Genomic DNA, 13016 nt, shown 5'->3' with positions numbered 1-13016 from the left:
TGAAGCATATCCTGTGGGTCAAGCACTGTTCTAAGTGCTGGAGTTAATCAGGTTGGACACAGTTCCCATCCCACCTGGGGCTCATAGAGTCCTTCGCTATTCCCTAAGGGTATGTTCTAAGAAAAGAGTGCAAGAGGAAAGTGTTAAGGACATCCATTTTCCCTAAGGAAAAAGGGTGAGAGTTTTAACTGGGCCATTTTTTTTCCTGCATAATATTAAACTGACTTATACAAGGGCATTAATGGAACTGGCCCATGGATATCTTTGTTACTCTGTACTTTCCAAGCAGTGCACCATACGACACTCAAAGTCTGCTGTTGCTGCTGCTACGAATTTGCTTTTAAGAACAACCTCATCCGTCTATATATTGGACACCCTCCCCGCCCATCCCTGAAGCCTGGGCCCAGATGGGGAGGGTGGAAAGTTTTGAAACTGTGGGAAGGGATCCTTCCTCAAACTACAGAACAAAGACCCCAGCAGGACTGTAAATGATTGTAGCAAGCTTTAACAGAATCCTAATACAATAAAAGATCAACCATTTGCTTTGTCCCAAGGACTAAGCAATGTATTACCTTGAAAATAGCCCCACTAACAGCTCTAATGGAACTCTCTCTTGCACTATCAATTCTTTTTTGTTTTTTTTTTTAAACTCTCACACTTCTAACTCCTTGGTGGGGGGGGGGGGGGTGGGAAACGTTTAAATCTAGACTGCTGGAAAGATCCATGCGTGAGGCCAGAGAAACCTGCAATTCCTACCCAAAAGATGAAAACAAATTTATCAATTTCTTGTTCACTTGTTAATCCGTAAAACATCCCTTCTGCTAATTTAGAAGCTGAAATGCTTCCCCTACTCTCGGATTTGCCTTGCAATATATATTTTTAAATCAGAAAAAATGCTTAACCCTACATATATGTAAAAAAGAAAAAAACCTATGTGCTAATGATGAGAACAGTTTTAAAAGTAGATGATAATGCAAAACTCGCTGATGTAATACTGAAGACAAAAAATCTTCTAGGATCAAAAGACGGCAAAAGATAAGATCCTAAACTTGATTTAATCAATACTGCAGTAATTAAATATTGCTCATGAATTTTTAACTGCCTTTGGTGTTTAATGGTGGTGTTAGCAAGGCTACTGCTTCAACCTCTGTTAGGCATAAATATCTGAGGGGTTTGAGTGAAGCTGACTTAAATAAAGCTGCCCAAAACAGTTCTAAAGTTGTTTACTGCAAATTAGACTATTTTACCAGATCTATTTTTAAATTTTTTATTAAACATTTTATTTTTAATTTAACCAATTAAACAGACCTATTTGCCACTTTACATTGTTCACATAGATTCAGCCATATTCCATTCTAAATCGCACAAAGTACTAGTACCCTGGGGGTGAATGAATGAAAGCCCTCCATGCACTTTTAATTGGCCCTGAATATTTAAAATTATTTTTTTTCCCTGTTTTAGTAATCCAATAGGATTTATAACAATGTGCTCCACGAAAAAATAGAAATGAAAAGAAAACATAACTCACTAATTTATGTTTCCATAAAGTAGCCTGAATGCATCAAATATTGACACAAGGCTGGGTATCAAAGCCTGAATAAAGCCTCCTCCTTGAAATTTTCCCATTTGTCCTGGAAGCCCTAGAGAAATTGTCTCTGAGCATGCAAACTTTTTGCTGATGAAATAGGGTGAGTTCAATACCAAAGCCAAACTACCAGGGTCAGAGTACAGCAAAGGTTTGGCAGGACACTTGTATTTTTTTCTTTAAATAGTATTTAAGTGCTTATTATGTGCCAGCCACAGTACTAAGCACTGGGGTAGATACAAGTTAATTCGGTTGGACACAGTCCATGTCCCATGTGGCCTCAAAGTCTTAATCTCCATTTTACAGATGAGGTAACAGGCACAGAGAACTGGATTGCCCAAGGTCATATAGCAGGCAACTGGAAGAGTCAATATTAGAACCCAGGACCTCTGCCCAGGCCTATGCTCTTTCCACTAGGTTACACTGCTTCTCGGCGTAGTTCCTTCCTCATGTTTCCTAGCTTTCAGACATTTTAGGATTTGAAGTCGGGAGAAGAGAGGAAAAGGGGGAAGCCATATTGTTACAGAGGTGGAATTGCACACCCACTCCAATACTATGTCTGGGCTGTACTGCTGCTCGGAAGTAAAGTGTGAGGACATTTATTGGGCAGGGCCTAGTGAAAAGAGCATAGAGCCTGAGCCGGAAGACCTTGATTATCGTTCCAGCACTATCACTTGCCTGCAGTATGATCTGGGGCCAACTAACTTTACTTCCCTGGGCCTATAAAATGAATTCATTCATTCAATTGGATTTATTGAGAGCTTACTGTGTGCAGAGCACTATACTAAGTGTTCAGAGTGTACAATATCTGTTCTCCCTTCCTCTTAAGCAGTAAATACTTTCATCATCATTATGGCTATGGTTAAATACTAGGGTTAAAGCTGTGGTTAAATACTCATATGGGTTTTTCGAGGATTTACAATAAAAATTTCTAAAACAGGAGCTATAATGATCCATCATCAATATAGCTACAACTTAGGGGAATTATTCCTAAATGTTTAATACCCCAAGCAAACAAATCCTCAGTTTAATTGATCACCCAACAGGATTTACTGAGTTCTTACTGTGTGCTGAGCACTGCTGAACTAAGCTTGGGAGGGCACACTACAGAGTTGGACCAATTCCCTGCCCACGAATGTATTTATCTATTTTAATAGTAGTTGTTAATTGCTTATTATGTGCCAGCCACTGCTGTAAGCACTGTCACTGTTCTAAGTGCTTAGAAGAGTAAAATTTAATGTCTGTTTTCCCCTCTGGAATGTAAATTTACGGAGTGCAGGGATTATGTCTACTAATTCTACTGTATTCTCTCAAGAGTTTAACAGTTGTAATCATAATTGTGCTATTCTTACTCTGGACCAACCCCTGTGCTAAACCCACCAAGACAGATAACAATGCAATCAGATCAGACTCAGTTCCTGATGTACATGGAGCTCTCAGCCTAAGGGAGAGGGAGAACAAGTATTTAATCCCCATTTTTACAGCACAGGTCTCATGGACAGAGCATGGGCCTGGGAGTCAGAAGGACCTGGGTTCTAATCCCGTGATGCCACTTGTCTGCTGTGACCTTGGGCAAATCACTTCGCTTCTCTGTGCGTCACCTACCACCACCTATAAAACGGGGATTAAGACTGTGAGCCCCACATGGTACAGGGACTGTATCCAACCCAATTTGTATTCAATTCAATGCTCAGGACAGTGCCTGGTACACCTTACGTGTTTAACAAATACCACAATTATTATCTTACAGATGAGGAAAGGATGGCACAGAGAAGTTAAGTGACTTGCCCAATGCCGTACAGCAGGCGATTAACAGAGTGAAAACTAGTCCCTGTTCTCCTGATTCCCAGTTCTGCAGTCTTTCTACTACACTTCAGTGTTTCTAGGCCTGCTCCTAGCACCGAACACTGCCTAACACAGTGCTCCGCATACCCAATAAATATTATTGATTGATTTTTAAAATGTGAAAAAATAATCACTGAACATTCTGCACTATTATGCAGCTTTGCTGGCAACTACATGGTGATATAGGTGATTTAACAAATCCATAACTATCAACCCTCAAGAGTAAGCTAATTCCCAATACTCCACACCACATGGAGCTATGCGTTTCCAACAAAGCATCCGTATTTGGTAGCTCCTTGCAGACACATCTGCACTGGCGGTTAGGAAAGGCAATCTCTCCAAGTGAAGCAGGCAATATACATACACTCAATGAACATTGCTTGGGAATTAGGGCATCATTAATCTGACAATGGCAGCTTGTTTGGAAAAGTGTGCTTTTGGAGGGGGGCGGATCAGAACGGGTGGTTTACACAGCACGAGTTCTCTTTAATGTGGGCTTCTCCAAGCACACAATTCCTGCACTACAGACCTTGGGTACTGCAGTTTTTTATTTGGGTTTTTTTTTTCAAATCATGACTTCGATTCAGATACTTAAAAAAAACTCTTTCCTTTTCTAAAGGATGGCTCTGTTCCTTCTACTGATTTTGAAAAGGTACTGGCATGATTATTTGGTCTATAATTGAACGATGAGAGAAAGTGGACGGAAGGATTGTACTCTCTCCTCCCACTCATGCAGACAGCCTCCAGAGTTGGGTGTGGGGTGCAGCAGATCTCCTTTCGAGCACAAGCCATTTTGAGGGTGTGACAGCTGCTCTGTGGGGATTCTGCTTCCAGCATATAGCAGCCAAGACCAGCAGCTCCTTGGTCCCACTTTTACCCTATTGCCAGGGTGCATTAGGCATGACACAGAAGATGCAGACTGCTCATGCCCTTTAGGGAAGCTGCCTAAATGCTAGGAGATCTGGAGTGATCCAGTTCAGTGATGGTGATTTAGAAATGGCTGCTACAGAGTATAAAGGGCAAAGGTGGTTTTGCCGCAGTTACTGAACTTGGGAGGAGGCCCGACAAAACCATGGTTCTGTCTGCTCTGGAATAAGGTGTGGGCTGGAAGAGCTGGGGTAGCCTATATCTGTACTCCTTGAAAATACTATGGGGGGGGGGGGGGGGAGTGCACAAGACTGCCTCAAAAGTGAAAGGTGGGGTTTCTGTTTACATCAGGATCAAGATAAGCCACTTAATGGAGCCTATTAAAACAGTCAAAAAATGTACTTCTTCCAAGACTGCCAACCATCGACCTTAAAATGCCACCTAAAGCCATTCTATAAGCTGTTGACGATGTACTACAACTTGAAAAGAATTTCCCTGAGCAAAAAGTACCATCACAAAACAGTTCAAATAAAGAACTTTCAAGGAGACAAAGAAAACTCACCGTGATATTTTCTAGATCAAGATGTTTGTTGTGTACAGTTTCACAGAGTCGCCTGATTTTTTCTTTGATTTTGTTCATATCTTTTTCATTGAGCAACTTAGCAGATGAAGCATCTTGTTCCAATTCCAAGAGGCGAATCATGAGATCCAGACTAGCTCTGTCAAGATCCATATTCAAACGGTCTCTACTCAGGATGTACATTAGAGCTGCTGTACAAAGGGACAGATTCTTAAATAAAAACAAAAATAAGGTCACATCAGTAATTCGTGGTCGATTTTGAACATATTGAACATTAAGCCAAAGAAACATAAAGGAAACAAAAATCACAACATTCTAGTTGATAATTCTTGCATGCCAGGTTACAGAAATCAGTGGTAGTATGATGAAAGCGAAAAACTGCATTTTTGAAACAAACTGATATTCTAGGTCACAATTTCTTATGGGACCAACTTTTTCAAGTACTTTAGACTCCTCCAGAGTTTCTCCAAGCCACATTCAAGTAGCACACTGATCATCTTTGCTACATTTTTATTATTATTAATCCAAAGGCTGTTCTTGTTTGCTTTTTCTCTACTCCGTCTCACCTAATTACTAATGCTGGGATAGGTCCTCTGTTTCAAAAGTATTAGACAAGAGAGAAGGGGTGACAAAGCCGGGGAGAAAATAGGGGTGGGGTTGAAGGCCTACAAACCTCTTCTGACCCACAAATGACTTTTGGCCAATGTAGAGAACATTGTTTTCCTGTGATTTTTCTTCTAAATGCCAAACTCGAGCAAGATAAACATTTAAAGAGTCTTTTACTAGGCAACCCCTCCCCCCCCCCCAAAACATAAAAAAAACCCCAGGCAACTTCTAAAAATCATCACTTCGGAAATTGGGTTACCTCATGTAAATTAAACTAGCACCAGAACCTCCACGAAAATTAGAGCAAGACCAAAAATAGGCTGTGGGAAAACGTGAATGTTGATCAAAATTGAGCACCTGACACCCATTACTGGTTTGTTTTGTTTTTAGCATGTTCGCACATGGCAGACACTACCCTTATCAGAAGGTCCTGCATATGCCTAACTCTGATTGGCTGCTCTTCCCAACCGACCCCTGATATTCCTCCCAACTCCCCTGTGCCAACTCATTCATTCATTCATTCAATAGTATTTATTGAGCGCTTACTATGTGCAGAGCACTGTACTAAGCGCTTGGGATGAACAAGTCGGCAACAGATAGAGACAGTCCCTGCCGTTTGACGGGCTGACAGTCTAATCGGGGGAGACGGACAGACAAGAACAATGGCACTAAACAGCATCAAGGGGAAGAACATCTCGTAAAAACAATGGCAACTAAATAGAATCGAGGCGATGTACAATTCATTAACAAAATAAATAGGGTAACGAAAATATATACAGTTGAGCAGACGGGTACGGTGCTGTGGGGATGGGAAGGGAGAGGTGGAGGAGCAGAGGGAAAAGGGGAAAATGAGGCTTTAGCTGCGGAGAGGTAAAGGGGGGATGGCAGAGGGAGTAGAGGGGGAAGAGGAGCTCAGTCTGGGAACGCCTCTTGGAGGAGGTGATTTTTAAGTAAGGTTTTGAAGAGGGAAAGAGAATCAGTTTGGCGGAGGTGAGGAGGGAGGGCGTTCCAGGACCGCGGGAGGACGTGACCCAGGGGTCGACGGCGGGATAGGCGAGACCGAGGGACGGCGAGGAGGTGGGCGGCAGAGGAGCGGAGCGTGCGGGGTGGGCGGTAGAAAGAGAGAAGGGAGGAGAGGTAGGAAGGGGCAAGGTGATGGAGAGCCTTGAAGCCTAGAGTGAGGAGTTTTTGTTTGGAGCGGAGGTCGATAGGCAACCACTGGAGTTGTTTAAGAAGGGGAGTGACATGCCCAGATCGTTTCTGCGGGAAGATGAGCCGGGCAGCGGAGTGAAGAATAGACCGGAGCGGGGCGAGAGAGGAGGAAGGGAGGTCAGAGAGAAGGCTGACACAGTAGTCTAGCCGGGATATAACGAGAGCCCGTAATAGTAAGGTAGCCGTTTGGGTGGAGAGGAAAGGGCGGATCTTGGCAATATTGTAGAGGTGAAACCAGCAGGTCTTGGTAACGGATACGATGTGTGGGGTGAACGAGAGGGACGAGTCAAGGATGACACCGAGATTGCGGGCCTGCGGGACGGGAAGGATGGTCGTGCCATCCACGGTGATGGAGAAGTCTGGGAGAGGACCGGGCTTGGGAGGGAAGATGAGGAGCTACGCCTGCAGTTGCTTTTTATTTTGTTTTTACTATTATTATTTCACCTTTCCTCTTATGTTAAACTCCTCCCCACCCTATTTTGAGGGTCAGGGGACCATGTATGCCAATAATCTGTGTGTTTTTTCTCCGGGGTTTAGTACAGTGATCTGCATGTAGTTCACACTTATTAAATACTATTAAATACTACTACTACTATCCCTCCAAGGCTCCCTTCCCCACTCTGGTCCAGTCCACTAAATTTAAAGGGGCCGTTCAGTAGTTAGTGCTTTACCCGCCTTTTGTGGGATATTAGTCTAGAGAACGCAGATATGGTTTTTGCTTTTTCTTGTTTTTCCTTTTGAGCCCCCTCCTGCACTAGAACAACAACTGTAAAGTTGATCCAACAGGACACTGAAGGATTTGTGAAACAAAGCTCTTCCTCCAACTGAGTGTCCATTATCCACTAATGAAGAAATGGCATCTGGAAAATCCTGAGCTCGGAACAAATTAATAACCTTCTATTCTCTGTAATTTCACTGGATTTTTTTTTATCACTCCACACAACCCACTTTTGTCAGTCAGTTTAACAGTGTAGGGAGGGATGGCTGGGGATAAAGATTAGGGAGGGCATCATAGTTCTAATCCTGGCTCCACTGCTTGCTACATGCATCACTCAGGTGTAATTATCCAAGCCTTCACCTCCTACTCCATAAAATGGGAATAATGCCTACTCTTCCTCTTCAGATATCTAATTCAATTCCCATAGCCTACTTAAACACAAAGATGGTGCTCACAAGAAATCATCTTTCATACTCAAGGATTCTGGGTAAAATTCTGAAGTTGTTGGTTATTTCCCCCTCATATAACAGTAGTAATAATAATTATGGCATTTGTTAAGCACTTACTATGTGCCAAGCACTGTTCTTAAGCACGGGGGTAGATAATGGATCATTGGGACAGACATGGTCCCTGTCCCACATGGGAATCACAGTCTTAATCCCCATTTTACAGATGAGGGAACTGAGGCACAGAGAAGTGAAGTGATTTGCCCAAGGCCACACAGCAGACAAGTGGCAGAGCCAGCATTAGAACCCATGACTTTCTGACTCCCAGGCCCAGGCTCTAGCCAGTACCCCATGCTGCTCATATCCAATCAAACCCACCAACAGGAAAGTCCATAACTGAAAGAAAGCCTTGAGAAAAGCTGATAGGCATAAGGGCTTTGGGGAGGATACAGACAGATTTTAAGCATCCATCTGCAAGACTATTTTCTTTCTTTGAAATGTCAAAATTTTTGGATGTGCAGCCAGATGAAAGATTGAAAGTTAAATACCATTTGGTAGTAAAAAGGCCATGTTTCTTATACAATAAAATACATCTACCCACTACTGTCAAAATTTCCACCTATACTTTGTTGCAAAACATTTTAGAAATAGTCATGCAAAAAACATGAGGTATCTTATTATCTAGCTAGAGACCTAGCATTCTGGATTATTATTCACCTTGGTGGAGCATGAAAAGTCCAAACAAGTGATACAAAATCATTTACAACTGCCAACTACACTTCTGAATTCGTATTTCAACTTCCATTACTTCAAACAATCCTGGGCTAGTCTGGCTTCAAAATACCTATATTAATTTCACAATGACAAAAATGGGCAGACGCCTTCTCTCCCAGTCCTTCCCTAAGCAGAATATTGTGCTGGCTGCCTGTCACAACTGCAGAAGGAAGAGGAGAGAGAAGGGCACTTCCTGGGACCCAAGACTTCAGGAAGCGTTGGATATCTGACAGGATGAGTGAAGATACAAAGGGAGAAGAGGGTGATACATGAACGGGGAACAGTCTAGTTCATGGTCCGTTCCTTCTGGTCCTGATGCTGCACTGGTACTTAGGGGAACCTTTTCAGTTTCTTAGAAGATGGTGAACGCCATCTACCTGTTTTTCTTCCCTTTGTAAAGGATTTTTTTTCCCCTTCACCCAGCTCTCTTTTTGTTCTTCCTTTGTTTCAGTTACTGGTTGTCTGCCACCTTCGGAGAAAGCCCCTATCCTTTACTTTAACAAGGCAGTAAATATGACCTGCGTACAATCTAGGCAGGAGAACCATAATGGTAAAATATATTGATGGGTATTTTTAACAAGACTTTAGTGCTCTGAGCTTATCACTTGTCAACTCCCCTCTCCTTTCCCTTGACCTCTTGTTCATGCCCTCTCACGTTTCTGGGACTCCCTCCCTTTTCCAATCTGATAGACCATTCATTCACTCAATTGCATTTACTAAGCACGTACCATGTGCAGAAAGAACACTGTACTGAGCACTGGGGAGGGTACAATACAATAAGCAAACACATTCCCTGTCCACAACTAGTCCACACCTCTCCCCATCTTCAAAGTCCTTCTGAGACAATATCTTCTCCAGGTGGTCTTCCCCAGATAATCTTTAATTCCCCAATTTATGTGCTTAAGATAACACAACTCCCATAATACTTAAGTACATTTTATATAACCTACTACTCCCTCTATCTGCAACACTTTTATGTATTCATTAAGAGTTTACTATAGGTGAAGCGCTGTTCTAAGGGCTGGGGTAGATACAAGATCTTCAGGTTTAAACATCGTCCCTGTTCTACATAAGGCTAACAATCTCAATTGGAGGGGGGAGGATTCAATCCCCATTTTGCAGATGAAGCACAGAGAAGTTAAATGACTTGCCCAAGGTCACACAGCAGACAGGTGGTGGAGCCGGGATTACGACCAGGTTCTCTGACTCCCAGGCCCTGCTCTTTCATGCTGCTTCCCACAATTTGGTTAAGTGTCCTGTCTCCTTGGCCACACTGTAAGCTCCTTGGGTTTTGAGGAGAGGGTGGGGTGTTGGGTTGCATGCAGGAGCAGAGAGAGAATCAAGTCTTCTAACTCTTTGTTACTCACCCAAGCAGTTAGAACAGTGCTCTGCACACAGTAGGTAGCAAATAAATGTCACTGATTGACTAATTACCTCACTTACCACTCCACTCTGTGGTTAAAGTTTGCATAAAATGAAGTATATTAAGATTAGACAATACAGGCATTGAAGGTTACTACCCTACCCCCAACAAAACTAAAACATAAAAAAAACCCAAAATATGAAAACTATGAGGAAAGTTCTTATGAAATAACCCAGCATGATAGCAATGGGCCCCAAATTCACTCTGATTTTTCTTAATGTAAAACTTGCAAAGGTTTTTGTGAAAGTCACAGAAATAATGCCCTAGTTATTACCATTTGGATTACTTATGTAACTCATGCTCCACACAAAGAGTTGACCCATTAAATCTGAGTTGAATTTATCCAAATGAAACTTCCCAACCTTACAGCAAAGCTGAAAGACAGACACTCCTTTTAAGCCTCCTTCCTGATACTCAGAAATATGACAAGGAAACTTCCCTGTGTAATCAATTACAATTGAAAGTACTCTGCCTCCACAGTTGTGCTTCCAAATATGGGTAAATTGAGTCACTAAACTATGAACTAAGATTGACTGTGCCTGCAAAACTTGTATCAATGCATTTTGGCATCCACGGTGTCTGTGGTTGCAATGGGCTTCAGTGCTCCAGTGTTTTGGGTGGCAGTGGTGGCCTGCACAGCTGCTCAGAGGCTTTGGGCAGCATTTAATTCACAGGCGACAACTCTGCTCCACAGGCCCTCAGTCATCTACACTGCACAGCATTAACACCTGCAGCATGGCTTAGTGGGTACAGCGTGGACCTGGGAGTCACTAGGACCAGGCCTCTAATCCCAGCTCCATCACATGTCTGCTGGGTGATCTTGGGCAAGTCACTTAACTTCTCTGGGCCTCAGTTACCTCATCTGGAAAAAGAGCCCCCTGTGGGACAGGGACTGTGTCCAACCTGGTTAACTTGTATCTACCCCAGTACTTTGAACAGTGTATATATAGTAAGTGCTTAACAAGTACCATAGCTATTATTAATACTATTATTACCTGCATTCACATCCTTAGTGAGACCTGTAACCTAGATGGCATTACTTGCAATCCGACTCCACAAAGATCTGCCATATCTTATATGGGCAGGGTATGTGTCTGTTATATTCTTACATTGTACTCTCCCAAGCGCTTAATACAGTGCTCTGCACCCAGAACTCAACATCATCATATTCTTACACTGTACTCCCCCAAACGCTCAGTACAGTGCTCTGCACACAGCACTCAATAAATACAACCGACTGTTTCAAAAATATCAAAATCAAACTGTTTTACAACCTCAAAGGCCATCTCAAACCTAGCACCATAAAGTCACCAGGCCAGTATTTGGCCAGTAAGTAAAACCTCCTAGCGGTTACTCCTCTCAAATTGAAGCTTGTGGCTAATAATAATGTTGGTATTTGTTAAGTGCTTACTATGTGCAGAGTACTGTTCTAAGCACTGGGGTAGATACAGGGTTATCAGGTTGTCCCACACGAGGCTCACAGTTAATCTCCATTTTCCAGATGAGGTAACTGAGCCACAGAGAAGTTAAGTGATTTGCCCGCAGTCACACAGCGGACAAGTGGCAGAGCCAGCATGGCCCCCAGATGGTACTATTTAATTGGAACAAGGATTCCACCAAATTCTGAGATGACTTAGCCTCTTTGAAAAAGAGCAACGTTCTGCCAGGAAAAACTTGGAATATACACTGAAGGTTTTTCTAGTAGTTGCAATCTGCAGGTGCTTCTTCACCACCAAATGCATTTATCGATGATAACTTTTTCAGTGCATGCAGTAAATCAGATTGGAGTGACAAGACTTCCTCCCATAGTAACTGTAGCCTTGAATGCTTTCTACGTGCCAAACGCTATACTGAACACTGGGACAAATTTAGGATTGTCAGATCAGACAGGGTACCCGTCTCACATGGAGCTCACAGTCTACGGAGGACAGAGACCAGGCATTTAATCCCGATTTTACAGATGAAGAAATTGAGGCACAGAACTTGAGTGACTTGCGGAAGTAGAAGAGGTGAGAGTAGAGCCCAAATCCCATAGTCCTAGTAGGCCATGCTGCTGCTACTGTTGATGACTGGACTGGTCATGACTTCCCGTTATCTGAGATGAAGAGTGGTTGATGTTGTTGAGTAGACAGGTCAATGCTTTGACAGCAGATGTTTAAATGTGATGATTTATTATGATGCTTAATAAAGATGAATCTATCATATTTACTGAGTGCTTACTATGTGCACCGCGCTTGGGAGAGGGGAATGAAACAGAGTTGGTCATGCCAAAACCAGCAGAGTCTGGCATAGAAAGATCTGGACTTTTAGTCACAAAGCTCCACTTTTTTTTAAAACTGTGTAGTTTCAAGCAAATTACAGTGCCCCAGTTTCCTTACTTAAAGTAGGATGATGCAATGACAAGGCAGAATAAATATAGTGAATTGAGTGTGTTAGGGAGAAGGTGATATAGAAATTCAAAAAATACCTACGATATGAGAAACAAAAGGAAAACTTCACTTATTTTACAAAGCAGGATTTAATTGTTCAGAATATATTAAGCTTATTCAGAGTATAAGAAGTTGGAAAAGGGTGGTCACCATTTTAGCAATTAAAGATTACATACAGCAGACTTCCAAACCGCGTAAGGAGTATCTGTGCAGGTTTAAGAATGCTCTATCACCACACCCATTATCTCCATGTGAATCCCTGACTTCCAGCTGGCTGGAGCGGCCACTGTCTGGCCAACTCTACTGGACTGTGAGCTTGTTGTACACGGGGAATGTGACCACCAACTCCGTTGTACTGTATGCTCCCAAGCTCTGAGTGCAGTGCTCTACATATAGCAAGCACTCAATAAATACCAATGACTGATTGATACTCTACCTTGGGCTGCCCTGCTGACCCAGAACTCTTCTTTCTAGCCTCCACTCTGGACCGGCTCCCAGACCAATTGCGAGTGGCTATTTTATCTTTCCCGA

The 13016-nt window shown here is 42.7% G+C and overlaps 1 protein-coding gene across 2 annotated transcripts in view; it reads right to left on the bottom strand.

The window, feature by feature from the left end:
* Positions 1-13016, bottom strand: part of WAPL (WAPL cohesin release factor) — a 97098-nt gene that overhangs the window by 16439 nt on the left and 67643 nt on the right. For both annotated transcript variants that reach the window (XM_029060073.2, XM_029060074.2), the window contains one exon: positions 4860-5087. In XM_029060073.2, coding sequence (XP_028915906.1) covers positions 4860-5087 — 228 coding nt within the window. The remainder of the gene's footprint in view (positions 1-4859; positions 5088-13016) is intronic.

The sequence above is a fragment of the Ornithorhynchus anatinus genome, chromosome 3 (assembly GCF_004115215.2).
Source record: "Ornithorhynchus anatinus isolate Pmale09 chromosome 3, mOrnAna1.pri.v4, whole genome shotgun sequence".
In the NCBI taxonomy this organism is placed as follows: Eukaryota; Metazoa; Chordata; class Mammalia; order Monotremata; family Ornithorhynchidae; genus Ornithorhynchus; species Ornithorhynchus anatinus.
The sequence above is the reverse complement of the archived record's forward strand: the minus strand, read 5'-3'. Positions and strand labels throughout refer to the sequence as shown.